We start from the raw sequence: 26217 nt of genomic DNA, 5'->3' as shown, positions 1-26217 counted from the left end.
TTTCAGGGCTGACCATTTCTATTGGATAATTAGTTGGCGTATTTTTCCCTGGAGAAGACTTTATTTCTCCCATGCTTAACATTCCTTGCTGCCTGAAGTTCCTTGTGTAGCCTCATGGGCTTTTTGCCATCCATTTGGCCTGTCTGTCATTGTCCTTATTCAGCTATGTCTAGGGTCCTGTAGATGGGACATTCTGTTTGTAGCTTCTGACATTATTAATAAAGCAAACTCCCTGGTCCTCCAGCCCTCACAGTCTTTCCACCCTCTCTTCCAATGTTCCCCAATCCTTCTTTGTGAATACTCTTGAGTATTTTGCCCACAACTCTGACTTTTGATTAGTTGTGGTTTTCTGTGCTCTGTTTCTGCCTGTTGCAGAGAAGTTCCTTTGATGATCAGGGAGCCCATACTTACCTGTGGTGTAAGGAGCAGTGTTTAGGTCATTATTAGGGCCCATGCTGGTTTAGGAAAGTGGGGGACGCAGGCTCCCCTTCACGATCTGTGACTTAATAAGTGCTAAGCAGTCAGTGGGGTGTCAGTACCAGGCATGGGTTCCCTTGTGAGTAGATCGTAAACCCAGTTAGATGTGGTTACTGCCAAGGTAACGGCCACTCCTGCTCTCTCAGGGTTGCTGTGCCATGCCAGGCTTTCTGGTTCATAGGTATTAAGTCTGGGTAGGACTGCTGGTTGCTTACCAGCAGCTTTTTTGGAAGCTTGTGTGGCACCTTCCAGGACTAGTAAATACAATCTTTCAGTTTTCCAGATCATTTGGCTCTTAGATCTTTCTACTCCCCTTTCCCTGCGCTTTTACAATGGTTCCTGAGCCTTGGGGAGGAGACATCCAAGTCATTTCCAGCTCAGGGGCCTCTGGGCCCTGTGTTTGAAGTGCAGCGTGTCTTCATCAATGGGGACAGACGCCCGTCTGCTGCGTGGGATGGGCAGCCAAGGGCGAGGGCAGTGTTAGGAGTGTCTTGCCCAGCACTGACCATTGACTCATGTCTAGTATTTTTTAAAGGTGGTCTTTGACTCTTGGAGGGAGCAATTTCAGCCCAGATGAGAAGAGTTCATTTCAACTGCATATGTATTTTTACACACAGAATTATATGTGTCATAGGTCTTTGTTACAGGTTTCTTTTTCAAGGTAAATAGTTAATAGTATGATTCCTTGTGATTTTTCAGACATCCTTACTGCTGCTTTCCTGTCTCTGTTCTTCCCTATTCGCCCTTCCCACTCCCAAAGAGCCCTCCTTCTCTTCCACTCCCTTGATGAGATCGAGTGTACCCCGCTGTCACCTTTACAGTGTCTTCTGCATGTCCCTCCTTCCCGTCCCTACAGAGCCTTCCACTGTCCCAACTTCTCCATGCTCTCCGAGCCCCTAGCCTGCCTGTCTCCCTGCTCACCTGTACCCTGGCTTCTGTGGTTATTCCAGAGTATGTGCTCACACCTCAAGATTTGCCGCTAGGAGCTTCTAATGACAGGGAGGTGCAGTGTTTGTCACTCTGGGCCTGGGATACATGGGAAGCGAGTGTCTGTGGACCAGGATGTGAAGGTCTTTGGACATAAGCCCAGGCATGTACAGCTTGAATATACAGTATTTGGACATATGCCCAGGCATGTGACAGCTTGAATATACAGTATTTGGACATATGCCCAGGCATGTGACAGCTTGGATATATAGTAGTTTATTTTTAGCTTTTGAGAACTCTCCTTACTGATTTCTAGAGTAGCTGTACCAGTTTGCAGTCCCACCAGTAGTGAGTGATGGGGTCCTTTATGGTATGCCCGGTCTAGCATTTTATTATTGATTGCTTGGATGATTGCCATTCTGACGGGAATGAGATGAAATCTCAGAGTTGTTTTGATTTGTATTTCCCTAATCAATAGCAGTGATGAACAACTTGAAGATATTTCTTAGTCATCCCCCAACCCCCAGAACTCTGCTAAGGTTCCAGGCCCATTGGTCGTTCTGGGGGAGTGTGGGGAGGACCTCTTTTTAAGTTCTCTCTATATTGTGAATATCAATTCTCAGTCAGAAGACAGCTGACTATAGATGCTGTCTGTGGGCTTCCTCTTCGCCCAGCCGATTGCTTCCTTAGCTGTATAGGAGTTTAGATTTATGAAGATATATTACAGAGACGCAGTAATGAAAACAAGACACGGGCACAAAAACAGCCATGTGGACCCATGAGAGAGAACTGAAGGAGAGCCAAACATGAGTACATGATAAGGATGCAGAAACATCCGTGGTAACGAAGAATAAAATTACGCACATGTCTAGATCTAACGGATATGGATCAAAGATCTAAACATGGGTCCTAAAACAATTAAAGCACTAGAAGAAAACAGGCTATGCCCTGCGTGATGTAGGTGTTGGAAAGGACTTCCGGAATAGGGCTGCATTTCCCCAAGAATTAAGGCTGACATCTGACAAGCATGACTTCATAGATCACGGTTTTTTGTTTTTGTAAACTGGATCTTAGGTAGCCCAGGCTGGCTGTGTATTCTTACTCTCGAGTCTTCTCCTTTGGTCTCCTGATGCTGGCATCATAGGTGTGTTCCGCCACTTCTGACCTACTTAGTACCTCTTAAAGTAACTTATACTCATAAAGGAAAATAATATTTCTCGAGTTGTGTCCTAGAGGAACAACCATTTCAGAAAAAAATAAGTAGGAAATAAAGTCTGTTCGTTAAATATTAAACTGTATTTGCACGATCTTGAGATTTTAACCGATAATCACCAAGAGCTGTTTAAAGCTTATCCTCAACTGTACAATAAGAAGAAGTTCTCTGCTTTCCTACTGTAGCTTGTGTCCTTTTCTGCTGCACTCAGGGTAGCTTCTCTTGTCAGGCATTTGTCTAGGGACAGCTTTGTCAGTGTTGAGTATGAACTGTGGCGTCATCTGAAGCTGCTTCCTGGACAAGTCCACATTCACTTTCCTCTTTAGATTCTTGTGCTGTGTTGGAGCTTTTGTGATCATCACTGACAAGTGAGGTGCCCTTTACTAGTGGGTGGGAGAGGCCTTCAGGTTCTTTTCCCTCAGCAGGCAGAGTGAGGGTGACTTCTGGGCTGCCCAGTAGTAAGGAACAGTGTCAGTATCAGCTTCATTTTGCTATTTTGAAGAAGGAAGTTGCTCTCACCTCAGCTGTCATCAAGGACCTTTCTTTTCTTCTATTTCTGTTCACGTGTGCATGAGCACGGATCTGTGGAGGTAGCACAGGGAGTGCTGCTAGTGGGAGCTCCGTAACGAGTGCTGGTGCATGAGACGCCCTCCACAGACCCAACTCCTATCTGTGCATTAGCACTGTGCAAGATGGGAGCAGGCGGGAGGGAGCCCCGCCCCAGCGGCTACTGCTGTGCACACAATCCTAGCCTCCTAATGGTTCTACTGCTTTTGAAGGTTCCAGGTCTGTGCAGCACATTGTGGGACTCCACGAGTGTGGATCTATGGAGGCCTTGTATTTGGAGAACTCCACTTACAAGTAAGTAGCCTGGCTTTCCTGTTGGCCCCTGACTACTAGAAGAGGCTCTGGATTGGTATCACTCAGGTCACAGAGGTGTGGCAGGAGCCTGCTTTCTTTGTTATGCGTTAGAAGGACATGGTTTCATGAACTCAGCTTCATTGTCTCTTTAGGGTCCTCAGTACCTGTTCCTGGGCTGGTCCAGGATGATGAGCGTGTGTTCGTAGGTTAAGGGTACAGAGTTGTGAGAGCATGTGGATCTGGCTGTGCCTGTGTGCTCAGTGCTGGTGCCCTTGAAGGATGCAGATAATCCTATGTAGCTAGCTTGCCTTAGGGCGTAGGAGTATGCTTCTGGAAGGAAGGAAGGATGGAAGGAAGGAAGGAAGGAAGGGAGGGCTGTTTGTGCTTATTCTGCTCCGGACATCTTCCTTTCTCTCAGCATTGGCTACTTGGGAAAACAGGTGAAGGTTTTGGTGCATCAGAGAGTACAGGTGTTGTGCTGGATATGTTACTACCAACATAAATTAGTGTGAGGTTTCTTTGCACAGCCTGTGTTTTAGAATAAGTAGACCTTTATTGTTAGGAAGGACTGAGAGAGTCCTGTTTGTCCAGTAACTCAATTGCTTCTTGGCCCCACCTGGTTCTTTTCTTCTGTGGTCTGGGGTCCTAGGAGTCCTTGCCAAGTTTTCTTTCTACCAAGCTAGCAGTGATAAGGCCCAGAGGCATAGCTACCATCTTCTGGACTTTTTCTCTCAGGAGTTTCTAACCTGCAAAATTATATGTGGCCCAGGATAACTTTGAATGTAGACCAACACAAAATTGTGAATTTACTTAAAACCTGATTGTTTTTTCCTTTTGTAAACTCGGTTGCATGGTTCTTGAGCGTGGGGTTTGTAGATGATAATGATGTTTTGGAGAGTCAAAAGGTTGGACACACCTGCAGGATCATGATGAAGAAGCAGAGTGTGCTGTCCTTATGTACTTAGAAATCAAAGAAAGCCTCTCATCGTTTTGCCTCAAAGATTTGAGATTTCCTTGTTGTGGTGCCAGAGGATTGATGCCAGTGGCTTCACTGATCTCCTTTGCAGACTGTTCCTCTCAGGCTCTAGACAGGACGGCCCAGCTTACTACTGACGATTTGTTTTGCTTATTCTGTAGAACTTAATCCTTCGAATGGGAGCCTGCCTTCAACAGCACCGATGTCGCCATCAGCCATTTCAGCCCAGAACCTGGTCATGTCTTCATCAGGGGTGGGTGCTGACGCCAGTGTCACGCTGACCCTGGCTGATACTCAGGGCATGCTGCCTGGAGGGCTAGACACAGTTACACTGAACATCACCTCTCAGGTGAGTGTCTGCAGAGAGAGCTTCCAGGACCCTCTGAAAAGGTTTCATCAGTTTGTTCTTTATTAAATATATAGTTTTGTTTTCTTGTTAAAGTAATAAATGTCAAAAAGGAGAAGTTATGAACTGGTTTGAACTATGAACTAGTTGCTATCTTATTAACTTTTCTCTTGTTGTCAAGAGATGCCATGACCAAAGCAGCTCATAAAAGAGTATTTAGTCGAAGGATTGCTTACAGTTACAGAGGCTTTGTCTGTCATGGTGGGGAATGTGGCAGCAAGCAGGCAGGTGTGGCACTGGAACAGTAGCTAAAAGCTTATATCCTGACCCCTAGGTAGCAGGCAGAGGGAGAGGGAGAGGGAGAGAGAGGAGAGAGAGGGAGGAGAGAGAGAGAGGAGAGGGAGAGAGGAGAGAGAGAGGAGAGAGAGGAAAGAGAGAGGAGAGAGAGAGAAGAGAGAGAGAGGAGAGAGAGAGGAGAGAAAGAGGAGAGAGAGAGAGGAGAGAGAGAGGAGAGAGAAGAGAGAGGGGGGAGAGAGAAGAGAGAGAGAGGGGGGAGAGAGAGAGAGGAGAGAGAGAGGAGAGAGAAGAGAGAGAGAGGGGAGAGAGAGTGCCATGCATGGAACTGAGCCTGGCCTAGAATTTTAAAACCTCAAGGCCCAATCCACATCACCCCCAATGATTTACTTCTTCTAACAAGGCCACACCTCCTGATCTTCCTAAGCAGTTTACCAACGGGAGCCAGACCTTTAGAGACATATGCCTGCTTGTGGGGGCCATTTTCCTTGGAACCACCACAGTTGCCATCTGCCAGTGTCCTTCTTTAGTCAGCTTCTGTGTCAGTTCATCTTGGTCACATTACATCCCAGTCAGGAGCAGAGAGAGAAGAGCCCTGGTGCACATCTTACTTGCTTGTTTTTATTCAGTCCAGTGGGATGTGTCACCTACATTTAAGGTGAATTTTCCTTCTTCAAGTAACTCAGTCTAGAAATTAATTCCTCATACAGATGTCCAGAGGCTTGTCTGTTGGGTGACTTAGATGCAGCTAACAGTTGGCATTGACCTTATCTTACCAACACACTCTGCAGCCATTGCCCTGTTTTTCCAGGTTTGTCTGTTCTGTTTATGGGGGTGCAGTCAAACATCATGGGGTCTTTTGCGAATGGCCCTTTTTACCTGGATGGGTTTCCAGGGTGAACCTGTCATGTACCATGTATCTACCTCATCCTTTTTACTGCTGAGGAGTATTTCTTTATGTGGATAGGTCACAGTAGCACCCCTTTGCACCAGTGCCCCTTAGTTCCTCTCCACAGGCAGATGCTGGTGAGAACTGGCCGCTGTGAGGCAGATCTTCTGTCAGTCAGTCAGTCAGTCAGTCAGTCAGTCAGTCAGTGGCGGCAGGTGGACCTGCATTGCACTTCTCTTTGACTGTGGGTCACATGGCAGATGGTGCTGTCCAAAGACTGCGCCTTGACAGGTTTTTCTTCTAATTACATTTTATTTAGTGTGTGTGTACATGTGCGTGTGCACACACATGGCCATGTGTGTTTAGGCCTGGGTGTGGCATTCCGTTATCTCCTACTCTGTAGATCAGTCTTAGGTTATCAGACTTGGAGGCAGATGCCATTACCCACTGAGCCACATTGCCAACCCCTACAGGCTTTTTAAAAAGATGGCATGGTTTGATAATGTGAAAACTTCTAAAGCAGTGATTATCTTTTGACAGGGTCAGCAGTTCCCAGCCTTGCTCACGGATCCCTCTCTCTCAGGCCAAGGTGGAGCAGGCTCACCACAAGTCATATTAGTGAGCCACACCCCACAGCCCTCATCTGCTGCTGGGGAAGAAATAGCTTACCAGGTATGGCTCCTGCACAGGTCACACTCAGCACAGGACAGTGAATGAGGGCCGTGTGGGGTGGCCCTAGTGAATGGGGCCAGCCTCTGAAGTGTAGTCCCTGTCAGACCCAGAGCACAGGTACTGAACTCTGTGGGTCCTGTGGGCTTGGCAGATGACAGCCCCAGGTCTCCCTTGGTCAGTGGTCTTCAGTGTGGCTGATGGGGAGCTGATGGGCTGTCAGGTCGGCGTCTGCTCTCCGCTTCCTGACCGGTCGGCCTCATGGCTTTTTCTTGTCCTTACCAGTTCTGTTGGTCCATTTCCTTGAAGCATCCATTATTTCTTTTATTTTATTTTTTCCTTTTTGGTTTTCTAAGACAGGGTTTCTTTGTGAATCCTTGGCTATCCTGAAATTTAGTCTCTATGTAAACCAGGTTATCTTGAACTCATAGAGATCCACCTGCCTCTGCCCTCTGTGTGCTGGGATTGAAGGTGTGCGCCACCACAGTCTGGCTGATTGATATTGTCCTAAAGTGCGTGTGTAGGAACCTGAACACAGACACATGTATAAACATTTTGTAATACTTTAATGAGTCAGAACTAAAAAATAGAAAATTGTTGACCTCTGACTTTGGGGAGCTTTAAATTTTGTCTGAATCTTGTTAGGAAGTGAGACTAGTTTATTAGTTGTCCCTCAGAACAAGGACTTGTTTTTTTTTCATAAAGAGATTAAATGTCAGCGACACCAAGGAATACCCTGATTTTGTTTCAGTGAGCAGAGCTGTGTGTAACTAGTTGTTTTGTGTCAAGCTCCAGTACCCACCACAGAGACTCACAGAGCAGAGGAGCTGGTAATCAGCTGTTCGGTCATGCTGCCTCAGTGGAAGGGTGCAGAGTAGACTCAGCACAAGGAAGGAGCAGGAAAGAGCTCAGAGCTAGCACTCAGGCTTACCTCTGCACCGCAGTGCAGTGTCCCAGGCGTGACTGCTATTCCAGCAGTGCTCTCACCTTAACAAAAGCAATCTACAGATTAAGTTAAATCCCCATCAAAATTGCCACTAAATTCTTCATAGAGGGAAACAAGAATGGCAAAAACTATTGTCAACAAGATGAAAACTTCTGAAGGACTCACCATACCAGACTTCAAATGTACCACAGGAAAATACAGAAAGAAACTGCATTGTGTTGGCACCACAGACAGGTCCATTTTATGGAGTTCCTTAACACGTGTTTGTGTATTTTCCACGGACGCATTCTCTCTTACACAAGGATTGCATAATGCCATCTTGCAGTGTCTTTTCTTCTCTTTTCTTTCTTGTTCTTTACGATTTTGCAATCCATTCCTGTATATTCTGGTATTTTGAAAAAGTATTCAAGAAACTAATAATAAAAATGTTGACGAGTTACATACCTATTTTTATAATTGCTCCATTAGACCATTACTTACCTCTAAGACTGAAGGCTACTGTCTCCGTGGGATGCAGTGTTCTCTGCAAGTTCTAATGGCATCCCAGGAAATTGACTTGGAAACCTACTCTTTAATTGGGATCTACAGTTAGGGAGTAATTCAGCTCAAGCAAAGCTAATTAAACACCATTAACTGCTGTTGCGGTTTTAGTACTGTGTATGGAGATTGGAACCACAGCATCTTCAGTGTATGTTTTTATGTTTGTATGCTATGTGTATGTGCCTTGTGTATGCATTTATGTGTGTGCGCAGCACATGGGATGAAAACCAGAGGACAGCTTGGAGAAGTCCGTTCTCTCCATCTAACATGTAGGTCCCAGGGATTGAACTCAGGCTCTCAGGCTTGGAAGTGGGCTTCTTTATCTGCTGAACTAGTGTGCTGGCCCAAACCACAACTTTAAACGAATGTCTAGCATCTTACAAGTTTGCCTTATTTTCTCTTTACCATTTCTGATGGCGGGGCTCTGTGGCCCTCATTGTTGTGCAGCTGTGGTTAAGCACACAGCTGTGTGACCAGGAGGGCAGCTTGGAAGCTGGGCTGGGCGAGTACATGGTGGGTACATTCCCAGGTTCTCTCATTAGCCATTGCTTTTAGCACGAGTGTCTCGATGCTGCCAGGGTAGCTGTGTGTTCTCCCCTCACAGAGCATCCAGGGTTTCCCCTGGAATGTGGTGTGTCCATGTGAGGCAGCACAGCGCTTCCTTGCTTGTCTGGCAGCCTGCAGTCCCCTCGCTTGTCATAACCTAGTGCTCCTGCCTCTGCAGGTGACTGATGTCTCTGCCCAGCTGAGCCCTAACAGCCAACCTGAAAAGGAGGGCCCTTTACACCAGTGCCTGGACTGCGACCGTGCCTTCTCCTCAGCTGCCGTGCTCATGCACCACAGCAAGGAGGTGCATGGCAAGGAGCGCATTCACGGCTGCCGAGTCTGCAGGAAGGCCTTCAAGCGTGCCACTCACCTCAAGGTACACCCTGGGGACAGGGGACAGCCACAGTCATGAGTCCACAGTGCTTCTAACCAAAGTACAAACTGAGTGACAAGTGTCCCATGTTTCTAGAAATGGTGGTGTAAATGTGTGTGCCAAGTAGTTACAGGCATTGGCCTGCCGAGTGTATGCGTATAGATTGGACATTCCTGAGCAGTTGCAAATCTGTTTCTAATGTAAAGTGATGCCAGACCCTCACGCCTCACTTATCACGCTGACAGAAATGCGAAAAGCTATCAGCTATCAGAGGCTGTGGGAGAGGAACTTGGGGTGGCTGGTAACTGCAGTATGACAGAACATTCTCCGAAGAAGTACAGGATGACTAGCCTCCATGTTTACCTCAGAGGGAGCAGCCTTGCAGGGTAAACATGTAGGATCCCTGTGCTCTACAGTGGTGCTGGAGAGTTGTGCATAAATGTAGAAGGGACGCAGAACCCTGGGAAGCTTTCAAGCTAGAGTTACTACCTTGGGTGGGGGCTGGGGACAAAGTCTCATTCTACAGTCCTGGGAAACCTGGAACTCTCTGTAGACCAGATTGGCTTTGAATTCACAGAGATCCACCTGCCTCTGCCTCTCCCAAGTGCTGGGATTAAAGGTGTGCACCATCATACCCTGCCTTTCCTCTTTACTTTAAAGGCAGCCTTGTGGACAGCAGGGTAGGAGGAAGGAGAGTAGCAAAAGCAGACAGATGTGCAGTGGGAAAGCCTGGGAAATGCTTGAGATGTGGCCATGGCCAGCACCAGCATGATAAAGCCAGTGATGAGGGCAGAGCTGTGGCCTACATGGTGATAGCCAATACGTCACAGTTGGGACACTCAGTGATAGCTAAGAGTCCTCAAAACTATCAAGGCCATCTAAGCAGGCAGAGAACCTGTTGTGGCCGGGAAGGAAGAAGTGTGCGTCATCCAAGCCAACAGTAGTGCGTTCCTGCAGCTCTGAGTCACAGCGATGCTCCATGCCAGTGTGAAGGGAGAGATGGAGAGAGAACCTGGGCCTGGGTGTGGACAGTTAGTGACGTGGGTGTACGTCTCACCTTCTTCCCTGTACATCTAAACCTGTCCTCGTCTAGCTGTGTCAGTCATAGCAGTAAGGAGACCTGCTGTGAACCTCTTCCATTCTTATAGGCACTCACACACACACCTTCTCCATTGTCCCTTCCTTACCTCTCACTCTCATTGTGTGTGCCTAGAGGACTCTGAATGCTTCCTGCTGACACCCGCCAAGTCTCTCCCTTTTACATGGGGGCTCCAGTAAAGCTATCGTCATAGTTGAGGAGAGACACCATCTGTAGAGAGGGTGTAGGAATGAACTGTCAAGGAAGCCTTCTCTGGGTCCCCTAACAAATCACTCTGGCCAGAGCATTATTTTCCTAAGTGATTATCTGATGGTAAGGGGTTAGCAGTAAGAACGAGAGTACTGCTGTCCTTCCTGGCTCTGCTCCCTATAGGGGGTGCCTCCCAAAGGCCAACACCACCCACGTTTCTTCTCTGTCTACCTGGCCAAACAGAGGAAGTCTGTCTGTCCCCTGCACACTCTAGTTTTTCACTTACTCAGCATAAGTGCAAGAGCTCCCTGCAGAGAAAAAGCACACCACTCTTGACTGGTCCTCTGACAAGAACTCTCCTTTTGGGAGCTACTCAATTTCAGTGCAGCAAAGTCTACCTGCTTTGATGAAGAATGCAGCTTGTCACTGGGTCTTAAAACCATGAGCTTCAGATAGCAACTGTGGTACTGTGCTAGGCAGCTCTTCTTTTCTGGAAATGCTTGTAGAGCTACAACATGGTCGGTCTTTCCTGAGTACTGGATTGTCCCAAATAATGTCCCAAATGCGGGCTCTTCCCAGGGTTTGGAGTCCCTCAAATGAAGTAGGGAGGTGTCACTGTCAGGTGTCAACAGTAGACACAGCACAGTCTTGAAGTTCCTGCTGAAGTCTCGAGCTCTGCAGCCTGTCCTAAACTTCCTGACCTTCAGCATCAACCAGCTTTCTTTCCCCTGTGTCCTCTGAGCCACGTCACAGGCTCAGGGTGCAGTGGTGTTCTTCATGAGTCTGAGATGTAGGTGCAAACACTGCAGGTCTGAGTCTGCTTTCAGGGTTAGGGTAGCATAAAGACTATCAGGTAATTGTGTGATAACTGTGAAAATTGCCTTGGTGTCAGCCTCTGAACACAGTAGCTGTCATTTCTGAGGAAGCCAGCTCACACAGATGCAGAACCACTGAGAGGTTGAATCACACCCCACCCAGAGTGCAGTTATGGAGTCGGGTGCGGGTGGTGGTGTGGTAGGCCGCACAGAGTCAGTTGCTGTGGGTGAGCTGCTGGAAGTATTCCGTCTTCACTGGCTTGCAGAGCAAGCATTTGTCCATCTTCACGGGCTTGTAGGGCAAGCATTTGTGAGCTAGCTGTGGGCCGAGGCTTCCAGGTGGACTGAAAAATGTAGGGAAGAGAAGCTTCTTAGGCTCCTCTCTGGAGCGGGCTGTGCTGCATGAGGCTAGCAGTTCCCTGAGCTGTCCCTCTAGCCTGAGGAGGGAGGGAGATTGTGCCACTTGTGTGGACACAGAGCCGCCAAGGCCTCGGTTTCTTACCTTCCTGACACTGTGATGGACTCCAGGTCCTGAAATCCCAGTCAGAAGGTCACCGGGGAGGTTGTCTTTAAAGGTGATTCCTTGTCTAGTGCCAGAGTTGAGTGTCCGTGTCAGAGCTGAGAAATGTTAGTCCTAACGCTTGCCGGTCTCTGTGTTCTGCCAGGAGCACATGCTGACGCACCAGGCCGGCCCCTCGCTCAGCTCCCAGAAGCCCAGGGTGTTCAAGTGTGACACCTGTGAAAAGGCTTTTGCCAAACCAAGCCAGCTGGAGCGACACAGCCGCATCCACACAGGTAGGGATGGCTGTTGTAGTGTCCTGTGAAGTAGGCTGTTGCTGAGAAGGAGAAGGGAGGCATTTAAATCCTGGGTGGTGTGTGACCTACTGTTTACAAGCAAGGTTCTCTAGTTTTTGACAGACTTATCACAGTGACTAACTTTTGCACTTGAGATTCGGCAGTTGTCATTGTGCACTTGGGAAATGGAGTGTTTCCGTGCTCTGGCCCCTGCCCTCCTTTGGGTTAGGAGGTGGAAGGCCCCTCTCCAGCCCTGCAAGCCACGGTGGTGCTCTCCCTGCTGACCGCATGTTAGTGTTTACTGTCTGCGTCTGCCCAAGCCTCCCTCATGTCACAGAGAGCGACAGTCACAGGACTTTTCTTATGGGGAGGATACTGCGGCTCGAAGCAAAGAAGCTAGTCGTGACAGCCCACAACTTTAATCCAGCACTGGACAGGCAGAGGCTGGTGGATTGTAGTAAGTGTCAGGCCAGCCTTGTCTACATAGCCAGATCCAGGCCAGTAGGATTATCCTGTCTCAAAAAAGCAAGAGCAAACAGAAAAAGACAAAACGAAACAAAACACCAGACAGCTCGTGAGGAACGACACCAGAGGCTGTCCTGCTTGTGTGCCCTCTTACATACAAGTGCACAGGTGCCCAGCCACACACATCATAGACAACATGCTTCCATTTGATTTTTGAAAGTTGTGTTGTTGCTTCTGAGTGTTTCCATTGTTTCCCCTAGTGGGGCCCTGTGGTGACTGCTGTCCCCTCTAGAGCTCTATGGGTGGTGATCGTGAACTCGGAACAACATTTTAAAGATCTTTCACCAGGAAAACACTGAACTGGATGTGGTTGCCTTGTTTCTCTGATAAGCATTGATGATGTACGGTTATTACCTGTTGTCATTTTGGGGTACTGCTTGACTGATGGGGCCTGAGGCCTTGGCCCACATCCTGGAAAGTTTGCAGTGAGCAGTGAGGTGGTTCCTCTGCCCCGCTGCTGCCCTGTGCACAGCCATGCCAGGGTTGCATGGCTCTGCTCTATGGCTCTGCTCTCCCTGTAGCTGTTCTTACTCTGAGGTAAGAACGTTTGTTTCTTAATACATTAGCTGAGATCTTAAGGCATGCAGGACCGGGCAAGGGTGCTGCTATTCTCTTCCACAGCAGATGCCGCAGCATTCAATAGGTCCCTGTCACCTCCTTGTCACCTCCCAGCTCTCAGTATCATTGGTGCAGCCAGTGAGTTGCTCTCCTCTGTCCCTTGCTTAGTTTCACAGGGTGGAGTCAGCTACCAGCCCTTTTCTTGGGCACTCTGGAGAAAAGGCTGTTTCTGACTTTTCTAAAAAGTTGGCATAGCCTAGCTTCCATGTGTGTGAATTACTCCCAGCCAGATGAATGCTCTGAGAGGCTGTGCAGTTAGCCAGACCGCCTGTCATCTCCCTCCTCCCCAGAGGCTGCTAAGAAGCAGGCTCGAGTCAGTGTAGTCAGGCGGGGCAGGGCGGGTTTCATCTGCAGAGAGTGGTCACTGAAGAGAAGGAGCAGGACCAGCTCAGTATGAGTCAGAGCAGTAATGTGGGGCCCTGCTATTCCCCTGATACTACAGCCAGAGGCTGCCAGGCCGAGAGGCCAGGTGGGAGAGGCCACACCTTACCAAAATGCTTCAGTGATTAAGGGATTGCTCCCAAGAGGCAGGGCCACCATGGCTTGCCAAGGTCTGGTGGGAAGCTCCCAGCAGATGCCAGGCTTGGCAACTCTCTCAGATTCTACATTCACCTAAAAGTAATTCAGTGGCATTTTAAAGATTACAGAAAATCGTACTTTAAGTAGATTTCATGTCTTTCTCTTATATCATATAAAATGTATTAAAACATGTTGTTTAATGTGTGTTATATATCTGGATGTTTCTATGAGTCTTGGTACCTCTTGAGTCAGGCTTCATTTTTGTCTCAGCGAGGCGTGTCTTTGCAGCATGCTGCTGACTGCTACTGCGGTGGTCTTTCTCAGCATTGAACTGTCTGGAATGGTGACATTGTGTTCTTCTGAAGTGTGTGATCTTGAGAAAGACACTGATTGTGGCTCACGCTTTGCATACAGGGGAGCGGCCGTTCCACTGCACTCTCTGTGAGAAAGCCTTCAACCAGAAGAGCGCGCTGCAAGTGCACATGAAGAAGCACACTGGCGAGCGTCCCTACCGCTGTGACTACTGTGTCATGGGCTTCACACAGAAGAGCAACATGAAATTACACATGAAGCGAGCGCACAGCTTTGTGGGTGAGAGACTTGTCCCTGAGAAGCCACATATTGTTAGATGGTTAGGTCTCAGGGTATTTCCCAAGTGTTCCTTTACACGTCTTACAGTGCTGTGCACCGTAGTTCCTTTGAGGACTGCACTTGATAGAAGAGGCTGAACAGGAATTGAAGCCTGTGCTATGTCTCCCTTCCCTGATCCCTGTTTCCCTCCCTTCCCCCTTTGCCTCTCCTCTTTTCTTTCTTCTTTCTCCTGAGAATTAAAGTATATAGCCCAGGCTGGCCTTCAACTCTCAATCTTTTTAGCCTCCCGAGTCCTGGGATTTCAGTGTTTGCCAGTGTAGACAGCTTCAGTGCTTTCTATAGAATGTGCCTAGCAGCAGGAGGAGCATGGCTGGCTGCTTTCAGACTTTCTGCGGCCCTTTTGGTAGCGTGAAGGTCAGAGGCCACCATGGTGTCAGGAGGCAGCTGCAGACTGTGTTAGACACCATTGCCTCTGCCTGCTTAGTCCAGCCACACAAACCCTGCCTTCTCTGTGGCCTACAAGCCATGATGCCATCAGAATTGGGTTGTAGGTTCTGGATGACTGCCTACCCTGCCTGAGGCCCTCTTTTGGACCTCATAGTAACATAGCAGTAACATTTTAGTAAAGAGAGTAAATCATTTAGGCTGGGTTGCACTGGTGGCAGGAGCTGTGCAAAACACGGGTGTGTGATATTAAAATCCAAGTCAAGCCCTAGGATAGGCAGTGAGTTTTACAGCTGTGTGTTTTAGTTTCATTTCACTGTAAGAGTAGGCATGCTTAGTGCAGAGAGTCATCATCGTGTGGTCACTGTGATTGTGCCCAGATATTTCAGGGGCACGAAAGGGTAGAACTCCGAACTGTGGAGGAGGGTTGCTGCGGTCAACGATGACTGCACGCTGTTGGAAGTGTTGCTTCTCACTGGCTGTGTGCTAGCGTAGCCCTCATGGTGGGAGTGCCCGAGTCACAGTGTTCGTGACCGACAGAAACTCTGACAAGGCTTCAGTCCTTGGCTCCTCTGTGCGTGGGGCCCAGGGCTCCAGGCATCTCAAGGTGGAAGATGCTTCAGTTGCTTTGGCTCATTTCATGTCACTGGGGTGGAAGTAGATGAAGCCAGGGAGTCCTTCTGTTTCCATAGACTCTTGTTTGAATGTGCACGATGGCCTGCTTCTGAGAGCTGAGGCCTTCTTTCTCTTTGCTTCTGCAGGGACCTTGCAGGCAGCCACGGTGGTCCAGGAACAGGATGGGGAGGAGCTAAGGACCCTCCACTTAGAGGAAGTGGTGCAGGAGGCAGCGGGTGAATGGCAGACGCTAACCAATGTGTTCTGATGCCACGGACAGAGGCTGAGAGCGTCCTCTGTGAAGCTCCACGTGAAGATTAGAGCACTTGGAGGTTCTGTTCTGAAACTTCAAGTGTTAAAAATCTACCACAGTCATTTTTTTAGCTAAAATTATTTGAAGAATCATTGTCATTCAAAGACTTATGGGAAAGCGACTGGGAAGCGCACAGATGCAGTGTTCTCCTTGTCTGCAGGTCACAGAGCTGGACACTGCCGTGGTCACTCACCTTCTCATGGCCAGTGTTTGTCCTTAGCAGATGAACTGGATCTGAATATCATTGCGGTGAGATTTGCGATAGCAAAAGACACATTAGCATGGGAAAACACACATGGTAGTGCGTGAAGTTCAGCAGCAGTGCATTACACACAGGCGTTTTCTACTTCTTACTCTGCGGTTTGCTAATTAGGAACAATCAGTTCTTTTTAGCCCACCCTTAAGTTAATGTAACTGATGCTTTGAGAGATGGCTGGACCAGTTCTCTCTCCACCATAGATGCGTGATCCCTAGTTAGAAGAACACAGGATCCGGCCCAGCAGGGAGGGCCGTGGAGGAAATCTGACCTGCAGGGAGGACCGGCTGCCCACATGGATGTCCACGGCTTGCTGGACAAATCTGTCCCGTCACGTGGTTTAGGTCACTGCAGAAGCACAAGCCATACATACCCTGTGAGCAGGAAGTGACAGAGTTGTCTACGGGGCAGTAGCTGTCCCTGCCCACTCAGTAAATGTATCTGTATTTTAAGGCTAACCACTCGAGCCCTGCGACTGTTCTCCTCACGCATATGGAGGTGTTTGTTTCAGGGGATTGTTCAGTGTCATCAAGCAGTCACCCAAGGCCCGAGACAAACCCCAAACCAAATCCTCCTGCACTGTACAGTGTGCGCTTCAGCATTCCAAAGACAGGCGGTCCCCACTCGTATCCCTTCCCCTAAAGCTATTTATATGTTCTATATGTAAATACCGGTGTACATAGACGGATATGCGGTCTGTGTGTACATAGACGGAGATGCAGGTTCTGTGTGCATAGACAGACAGATACACGTGGGCTCTGCATAGACGAGGAGTCCGTCTTGTAAATAGAAGCAGGAGTCCGGTCTCACAGAGTATCTGCGGCCACTCCCTGGTGCACCTCAGACCCGTGTCCTGCTCACTGTTAATAAATGGATATCTTTTTCACTGTAACATAAAGCTGGGCTCTATTTTTTTTTTTTCTGAAAAGAAAATTGCCTTTATTTTCTCTCATTGCCTCCTTGGTTTCAGAAGAGAGCAGTTTATTATATATATTCCGTGGACTTGTTCACTAAGAGAATGTCCTGAAGAGACACTTCACTGTTCATGTGAAAGGGCGTCTTCTGATTTCTTCACGTTTGTCTCTGTATATACATAATATTGACAGTGACATAAAAACTTTTGTTATGTGAAAATATTTAAGTCAGAGAACTGTTAAATATTATTACTTTTTTCCAAACTGATTTGTGTATTATATATTTTTTTAAGAAGAAAAAAGCCTTACTTGACTTCTTGTAATACTGGACTTAAAAACCCAAGGCCCCCTGAATGTCGGTGTGCACACCTGGCTGTGGTAGTGTTTTCAGAATAATTGTAATTGTGCGAGAGTTTTAAAGTCTCTGCTATTAATGCACTTTTTATTTTATAATTTTGTATTAAAATATTTTAGAAATATTAATTAATTTTAGTGAACAGGTATCCCCAAAATTGAAATTATTGGATTTAAATCTTTGTGCTCTACCTGGGTTATTTATTTTCCTTTCAGCATTAACTGTCACCTCAGGACATCTGTAAGCAGTTGGCTGCCTCCTGGCTGCGCAGTGCATGCCGGGCGCTGGCTGTGCAGTCACCGACCTATGTAAGTACGGCCTGACCAGGGGAAGCTGAAGCCTGATTTTACTTTGGTTAAGGAAAAGAAAATCTACCAGTAACCCATTTTGTGTCTTTTCTCAGTTTATTAGCAAACAAGTATGACATGTGTGTATTTTGATTTACTTCCTTACCATCAAAGCTGCTTCTTTACCAACATTCCTTGAGAAGACAAGGGTATGAGAAGACCACTCACTTGAATATTGTGGTTTACAGGTTGAGCTCTGTATCTTAATGTTTGAAATGCTGTGTTAGGAAAGTGGTTTCTAGCCTCATGTGTAACCAGGGTTTTGAGGATAGAGAACTGTATTTTTAGAACTCTATATAACATAACTGTTTTGAAATAACTAAATGCAAAATGACATTAGGAAATGTGGTGTATGTGTGGTTTTTTTGTTGTTGTTTATTTTTAATCATGTTTCAGATAACTAGTAGGGTGGGGAATAAATTTCAATTCAGGTATTTTTAACAGAAAGCAAAAACTGTAATGATATTTCTTTTACCCATGTGAAGTCCAGAGAAGGCATATCTTGTTGGTGTCTCCCTGAAGCACATCGAGCTGACAGTTGGATGTGGCCCTTGACAGCAAATCCTGTGCCTGACGCAGTCTTTTCAGTGTCAGTTGCTCCTTCAGCTCTGTGGAGCCCCTGAGCCCCTGGAGGAGGCTCCGGGTTGGGAGAAGAACAGCTAAGCATGTTCCTGAAGCCATGCTGCCCGTCACAGGATGAGCACAGCTCGGGAGACCGAGGGAGCGGGAGAATCTGGCATGGACAGACCCTTGAGAAGGCTGTAGATAGAGGTGCCAGGTGATGACAGCAGATGCCCTCACACCCAGCTAGGTCTCCTACAGCCCTCGGCAATGCTGGAGGTGCTTACAGAGCAGCATGAGGAAATGAGGGAGCGGAGAAGCAGGCCTTAGGAGGTTAGAGAGGCTCCTCAGAAGTTGCTTCCATAGTGAGATGCCAATATGGTGGGCAGTGTGCACCAGAAAACTATGTGCCCTGCGTGCCATTTGCAAGGAAATATGAGTTCAATTCCTCTGAATTCTCACTGAGTACCAGTGAGTTTAGCACATCTGTGTAGTCCATATTTTAGAGAACAGCTTTTGGTTCTGTGGGCTGTCTTCTGGGAAGTATATTCATTCATTAAGACTCATGTTCCAGCCAAAATGGCTTCACACAGATGTATCTGGGTAGCGTTTCATAAGGGAGTATGTGTCTGTAGGTCTACTCTTGGGTTCTGTTCCCAGGGATACCTGATGCCTCCTTGCATAAGGGGTTTCTCTCAAGCCAGTTTCAAAACCCCTCCCCCGAGAGTGACCCCAGGGCCTGGTGCTGCTGTGCTGCCCTGTGAGCCATGCACAGGGCGAGGGGGACCCAGAGCTCCTTCTTTATCTGCACTTGGTTTGTACTTAGGGGATGTGGGTAAAACCCACGTCACTTAGAGCAAACTGTTAGGTGGGTTGCAACACCTACGTGCTTACATTACAAACACTTGTAACCCCAACATTTGAGAAATGGGGGCAGTCAACCTCTACTCCATAGCACGCTCCAGGCCAGCCTGGGCTACCTGATGCCCTGTCTCCAAAGACAAAACCAAACCAAAAGCTAAGTAAAATAAAATTTCAAAATAGCAACCCATGACAATGCAGGCTCACTCACCCTGTGTTTGCTGAAGCCTCATTATAGTGAGATAACCTGAAATCTGGTTGCATCCTAAAGATTAGAGCTACATAATTCATGGGGATTACCGCAGTCTGATGGCTGGCCTCTCCCCACGCGTGCTCGAGGACAGCGCGGGGACATATATTCCATTTCACACCCTACCTGCACAGGCACTGTGGTCATTTTCTGTGTGGACTAAATGGTATAGATCTGTTAGTGTGTCAGGAGCAATAGGCAGTAGTCAAAAAATCGTGCTATTTAAATCTTTTCTATGTGTAATGCTTATGGCATGAAGACTTTTGTATTGAATCGAGATTTGTATATCTGACAGGTTCTAAAATGCCATAGTGATTGTTCTTCAGCACCACGAAGAAAATTCGAAGTTAATTTTTTAATTTACAGAAAAGTTCTCTTTTTATCTTCAGAATTGTCTCATGGTCTATTTATACATTGGATGATATTTATTTAATCCAGTTTTGTATTAGAAATTGATAGCTATGCCAAAAGCCACTGTGCTGGCTTTCAAAAACAATAAAAATAGTTTTTGTATTATTTTGAAACTCCTGTATATGTCCTTCTTGCCGCCTGGAGTGCGTGGTAGCCATGTGCCCAGCTTGTTTTCTAGACTTCCTTGTGGGCTCCCCGGAGGATCGATGAGTAGCCCTCTACTACTCATGGCTGGGCTTGATCGTGCCACTTTTCTAAGCTGCATGGAACCTATGTTCCTGCTCCTGTCTGGGGTCAGGCAGAGCCGTTGAAGGGACCAATGCAGAGTGGGAAGGAGGAGAAGCAGCTCACATTCTGTATGCTATTTCTTGCCATAGTTTTGTCTCTGTGTCTGCTAGCATGCTGGAGACTTACGGCAGACCCACTGTGGAGCACAGCTGTTGGACGTGCCTTTCTATGTTGAAGGTGACCCAAAGACTGCTGGTCTTGAGGCCTGCCCTGGAATGGCACAAATGCTTCATCTGTAGGATAAGCTGCTCAGGTTACGCCTTGCCTAGCTCTGCCTGTGTTCCTGTCCTCAGGTAAAGGGAGGTTTGAGAGGCTCCACAAGTGCCCCGTGGCTACCAGTCCAGGGAGAAAAGGCTGCTTGCCCTGGCTCCTCCTCCAGATTGGGTGGGTTGGGCCTTGGAAGGCAGAGGCAACCTGAAAGGCTGGTTTCCTGGCCATGATGGTAGAGCCTGATCAAGTAAGGCTCTGTGACCAGGGTATCTGTGGGTAGCTTCCCTGGCTCCCTCTTGCCCTCAAGGAATTGTGGTAATGGCATGGATGTTCAGACTGTCCCTTGTCTCAGTCCTAGTGGTCCCTTGGCTTTCTTAGGGGCTGGGGGCTAAGCTACAGCTGCAGCCAGGATGTTGTCAGAATGTAGCTGATACCCTGGGGCTTGGGATAGCTGTGGCTCAGTCCACCACGATGTCTACACAAAAGTTGATGACTGGCTTCCTCCCATCCACACCGTCCAGCATAGACTAAATGGTACCAAATGTTCCCTCAGAAAGGTTCGAGCATGCAGTTAGTTCTGCTGTCAGATCCATTGTCTCCCACCATTCTGGACTGATGGAGAGGGCTTTCTGCTAGTGCCATACAAGAACAAATCTCCATAGAGTGTGAGAGACACCTTAACTCCGTAGTCCCGGGTGCACAACAGCCAGCCATTCCTCTACAACCTTTGTCTTCAAAACAGCTTCCGGAACAGTAGGACGAGGTTTCTCCACACACAGATATGCCTGTGGGCGGCTCCATCAACCATAGAAGAAAATAGGTTTTAAAAGTGGTGTCTGCACTGGGCATCCGCAGGCTTTTTCTCACCTGTCCCCTGATGCTGCTGCAGAAGGGCAGCCGTGCACACAACACCCGGCGCGTGTTAGCCGGGACACGTAACCGAAGGGCGTCTGTATTGTTCCCCACATCTGGAATGTTCTCCGCTTGAGTATGTAACCCTCCTACCCTGACAGGGGTCTCCTGTAGGAAGGATCCTCTCCCACACTTGCTACTCCTCTGCTGATGTGCCTCGAGCGTCCGCCTCTTTTCGTGTAGCTTCCCTAGCTAGGCTAGCTGCTTCTGGTGAGATGTTCTAATGAGCCCAGATTTCATCACCAGGAGCTCTCGTGCAGCCTTTTACTTCTTGAACACTTTTCTCTGGCACAAGCAGTTCTTTCCCTGCCCCGGGCTCAGCCTTTGCTCCTAGAAGACAGGTACTTAGTGACACTGGTAGGTGTGCTCCCTATTGCCTATCGGTGTGTGTGTGTGTGTGTGTGTGTGTGTGTGTGTGTATGTGTATGTGTGTATATGTATATGTGCATGTATGAGTGTATGTATGTGTATGTATGTGTGTATATGTATATGTGCATGTATGTGTATATGTATGTGTGTATGTGCATGTATATGTGTATGTGTGTATGTGCAGTATGTGTGTATGTGTGTATATGTATATGTGCATGTATGTGTGTATGTATGTGTATGTATGTGTGTATATGTATATGTGCATGTATGTGTATATGTATGTGTGTGTGCATGCATGTGTGTATGTGCAGTATGTGTGTATGTGTGTATATGTATATGTGCATGTATGTGTGTATGTATGTGTATGTATGTGTGTATATGTATATGTGCATGTATGTGTATATGTATGTGTGTATGTGCATGTATATGTGCATGTATGTGTGTATGTGCAGTATGTGTGTATGTGCATGTATATATGTATGTATGTGTGTATATGTATATGTGTGTATGATGTGTATTGTGCATGTATGTGTGTGCATGTATATGTGTATGTATGTGTATAAGTGTATGTATGTGTGTGTGCATGTGTTTATGTGTATGTATATGTGTATGTGTGTATGTATGTGTGTATGTGTAGTATGTATGTGTATGTATGTGTGTGTATGTGTGTATATGTATATGTGCATGTATGTGTATAAGTGTATATATGTGTGTATGTGCATGTGTTTATGTGTATGTATATGTGTATGTGTGTATGTATGTGTGTATGTGTAGTATGTATGTGTATGTATGTGTGTGTATGTGTGTGCATGTATATGTGTATGTATGTGTATAAGTGTATGTATGTGTGTATGTGCATGTGTTTATGTGTATGTATATGTGTATGTGTGTATGTATGTGTGTATGTGTAGTATGTATGTGTATGTATGTGTGTATGTGTGTATATGTATATGTGCATGTATGTGTATAAGTGTATATATGTGTGTATGTGCATGTGTTTATGTGTATGTATATGTGTATGTGTGTATGTATGTGTGTATGTGTAGTATGTATGTGTGTGTATGTGTGTGTATGTGCGTATATGTATATGTGCATGTATGTGTGTATGTGTATATGTATATGTATATGCTTCTTCCATATCTGCTTTCCCTTTGCCACAAGGAAGTATAAGGCCAATGTGCCACCTGTAGTCCCTCTAGGTGTCCTCAGTCAGCAAGCTGGGTCAAAACCCTGCTCCAAGCCCTCCTCCCAAGGCTCTATCTGGTCATCACAGCTCTCTAGAAAAGGGAAAGGGTTACCCTTTGACAGCTCTATTCACCAGTGACTCTGCAGGGACACTGCTCTTGAGGCACCAGATAGCCTTTCCTGCTGCTCACACCTTGGTTGGTTGACTGAGAGTTGAAACTGTCTCCAAGGAGACGAGGTTCATGGCCAGCTCTGGTGGCAGGAGCATTGTCCCAAAGGTCAGCAAACGCCTGTTAGAGGACAGGTGGCAGCACTGGCGGTGTGCCCCTCCCCCACTGCCATTTGCCATCAGAAGGTAAAAGGGACCAGTGCTGAACAAGCATCACAGGGACTACATGGAGCTACCAGAGTATTCTGCAGATACTACAGGTCTGGAAGTGGCAGCGAAACTCAGCAGTTTGTATGATAGTTCACAATGGTGGAGGAGGGAGAAGAGGATCCCTCCCCTCCTCACAGAGCCCTGATGAGCACACAGAGCCTTCTTACCTTGGCATCTGACTTACACTGTAAACACTGGTGTAAACTGTACGGCCAACAAGCCATGTATCCTTGACTGCACATACTGTTTGGTCAGTCTTACCTAATAGCACTTCATTTAGGATTCCAGTGACTGTTCAGTGTCTACAACGGGCAAACCCCAATATCATGATGAGGCATAGGCACTGTAGAGTCTTGGAGCCAAGTGTGGAGTTGAAGAGAGTAGGAAATTCTTTTTTTTTTCCCCTGGAGCTTGGGACTGAGGACCTTGCACTTGCTAGGCAAGTGCTCTACCACTGAGCTAAATCCCCAACCCCTGGAAGTTCTTGTGTAAGAACAACCATGCTTCATTATGGCTGAACTGTGCTGTTCTCGTTCATGCCTTAAACTGTTAACTGACCCTGTTCCTGTGTATGAGGCAGAGAGGGGCAGGAATTAAGAATCATCAAAATAATTATGTGTGTCAATGGAGCTCTTTAAATGTGTATATTAAATGCTCTCTCTCTCTCTCTCTCTCTCTCTCTCTCTGTGTGTGTGTGTGTGTGTCAATGGAGCTCTTTAAATGTGTATATTAAATGGTCTCTCTCTGTGTGTGTGTGTGTGTGTGTGTGTGTGTGTGTGTGTGTGTACTCTGCGTGGAAGTCAGAGTGCAAATTTCAGTGGTCTGTTTTAACTCTTACACCAAGGAGTCCCAGAGATCAAGCCAGATTGTCACACAAGGCAGCAGTCACCTTTACCTGCTGTGAGATGATTCAGCTCTGTTGCTACTGTAAGCATTTCTGCAGACATTCATTTCCTTTCCCTACAAACAAGTGAAGATACTGGGGGATGGGATAACTTGAATACCTAATTAGTAGCTGTCAGACTCTTCCTGTCTCAGATACTTTGAATAATGGGACTGCCAGTTAAATGGCCAACAGGACTATCTTTATGCTAGCACCACTCGGAAGACTACATGGGGACTACATCTAATGGCCCCAGCTCCTGTAGGTGCATCCTCAGCTGGGCTGTATGAAGCAGTTCATGCCAGACTTTTGACTGTAAGGAGCCTAGATGTCCCGTGTCGTCCACCCCCCCACCCTCCTCTGCCCTCCCGCCGTGGCACAGCAATCAGCCCCAGCTATGCGGGAAGAGGAACACTGCCCCTGGTGGTCTACCTGGGGAATAGCTTCATTGGTACTGAGTGGTCAAAACCTCCATAGCTGTGAGTGGAGGAGCTAAGCAGAGCTGCAGTTCTGGCTGGTCTTAAGGGCTAAGGAATCCTGCCTTCTTCCTACACCACACAAGTCCAATATGTGTTTTTCTCACACATTGGATGGGTAGACTTACCCTGGAGCACGGTCAACTTACCAAAAGAAGCACTCTTCAAGAAAACTGGCTCTCCCTTTCCTAGCGGCTATCAATTGCCTGAAACTACTAGGCTAGGACTGGGACAGCTTTCATGCCGTCTTTCTCCATGCGGGCTTCTGTCTGGCTTGTCTTTGTGCAGGTCTTGTGTGCGTGTCTCAGCCCTCGTCAGAGAAGCTTCTATCTGCAGTTGATGGCATCTTGGCGTGTTTTCTCTTGCTGTGACATGTGTGGGTACATATTTTTCACAGCCTATGTTCATAAGGGTTCAACTTCCTCTCTTGCCCACCACCCGCCAGACGTGGTGGAAAAGAAAGGTTATTAGGATACAGGGGAAGTAGACCAGTTTAGAAATTGTTCTTTGGGGGAGATTCCAGTCTTCGTTTTCTCAGTCCAGTCCACTTGGCAGACACCACACCAGCAAGGCCAGTTCAACCCAGACGAAACCCACGAGGCTGGCTAACCCACCCAAGTCCGCAGAAGCGGCAAGAGGCTGCAGGGACCTCACAAGAAGTTCTTTGGCGAGTTTCTCTCTATGAAGTCGCCACAGGGGAGGCTAAAGCAGTGCCATGTAAGGTGAACACGTGTGTCATCATCGGAGACCATCAGCGAGGCGGAGCAAGGCAAACCAACGATTGAGCTCCCATTGTGTGGGGTCCTATCTGTCTTCTTTCTAAACATCACACGCTCTTTCGGGTGCCTGCTATAGCGAAACGCCCTTTCACCCTTGTGCCCCAGCAAAACGTCATTTGACATAACTGACTTTCCAAAGAGACCGGAAGTTTCCACTTCAACCATGACCAAAAGCAGCTCAGGGAGGAAAGGGCTTATTTCACCTTATAACTTAGAAGTCTGTCGTTGAGAGAGGTTAGGAATCTCTAGCAGGAACTGGAGCAAAAAGCATGGAGAAACACTGCTTACTACCTTGATCCCCATGGCTCTCTCAGCCTGCTTTCTGTCCAGGAACGCTTGCCCACAATAGGGTGAACCCTCCAATATCAATGTGTCCTTCAGACTTGCCTACACATCAGTCTTATGGTGTTTTCTAAATGAAGATTCTCTTTTCCAAGATACGATTAGAGTTATGTCAAGTTGACAAAAACGAACTAGCCCAGGGTAATTAATACAGAGACTCACAACTGGCCCAGAGACAGTAGAATGCCTGGCCCTCAATGGGAGATGGATATCATATCCCTTCCTCCCACAGCTCCAGGTTCATTGCAGAAGACATGGAGAGATGGTGGAGAGACGTCAAAATAAAGCCAGAGGGAGTGAGTGACCACGGCAGGGCAGCCGCTCCTATGGAGATTGTGCAGTGACACAATTTTAATTAAGCAAACATCTCTGTACTCCCAGATCCTTTATTTGGGAGGGTTTTGTTGGGTTGAAAAGGACAAGGAGATGAGTAGACATCAGATGTTTGTTATCTTTGTAAGATTGTAAAATGTGTGTGTGTGTGTGTGTGTAAGTCACACACTGCTGGTGTGTGTGTGTAAGTCACACACTGCTGGTGTGTGTGTGTAAGTCACACACTGCTGGGGTGTGTGTGTGTGTGTAAGTCACACACTGCTGGGGTGTGTGTGTGTATAAGTCACACACTGCTGGTGTGTGTGTGTGTGTGTAAGTCACACACTGCTGATGTGTGTGTGTAAGTCACACACGGCTGGTGTGTGTGTGTGTGTAAGTCACACACTGCTGAGGTGTGTATGTGTAAGTCACACACTGCTGGTGTGTGTGTGTGTAAGTCACACACTGCTGATGTGTGTAAGTCACACACTGCTGGTGTGTGTGTGTGTGTGTGTAAGTCACACATGGCTGGTGTGTGTGTGTGTGT

At 47.3% G+C, this 26217-nt stretch overlaps 1 protein-coding gene across 16 annotated transcripts in view; it reads left to right on the top strand.

Annotated features, from left to right (window-relative positions):
- The window catches only part of Zfp236 (zinc finger protein 236), a 94627-nt gene extending 74979 nt beyond the window's left edge, over positions 1-19648 (top strand). For 6 of the 16 annotated variants that reach the window (NM_001427206.1, XM_087592275.1, XM_087592273.1 and 3 more), the window contains 6 exon segments: positions 4616-4803; positions 6524-6655; positions 8863-9060; positions 11826-11955; positions 14032-14208; positions 15414-19648. In NM_001427206.1, the coding sequence (NP_001414135.1) occupies positions 4616-4803; positions 6524-6655; positions 8863-9060; positions 11826-11955; positions 14032-14208; positions 15414-15535 (947 nt within the window). In that variant the 3' untranslated portion in view covers positions 15536-19648. 16 annotated transcript variants of the gene reach the window in all.
- The last annotated feature ends 6569 nt before the right edge of the window (positions 19649-26217 follow it).

Source organism: Rattus norvegicus, chromosome 18 (assembly GCF_021556685.1).
Source record: "Rattus norvegicus strain SHRSP/BbbUtx chromosome 18, alternate assembly SHRSP_T2T, whole genome shotgun sequence".
In the NCBI taxonomy this organism is placed as follows: domain Eukaryota; kingdom Metazoa; phylum Chordata; class Mammalia; order Rodentia; family Muridae; genus Rattus; species Rattus norvegicus.
Note: the sequence above shows the minus strand (reverse complement) of the source record. Positions and strands in the feature narration are given on the sequence as shown.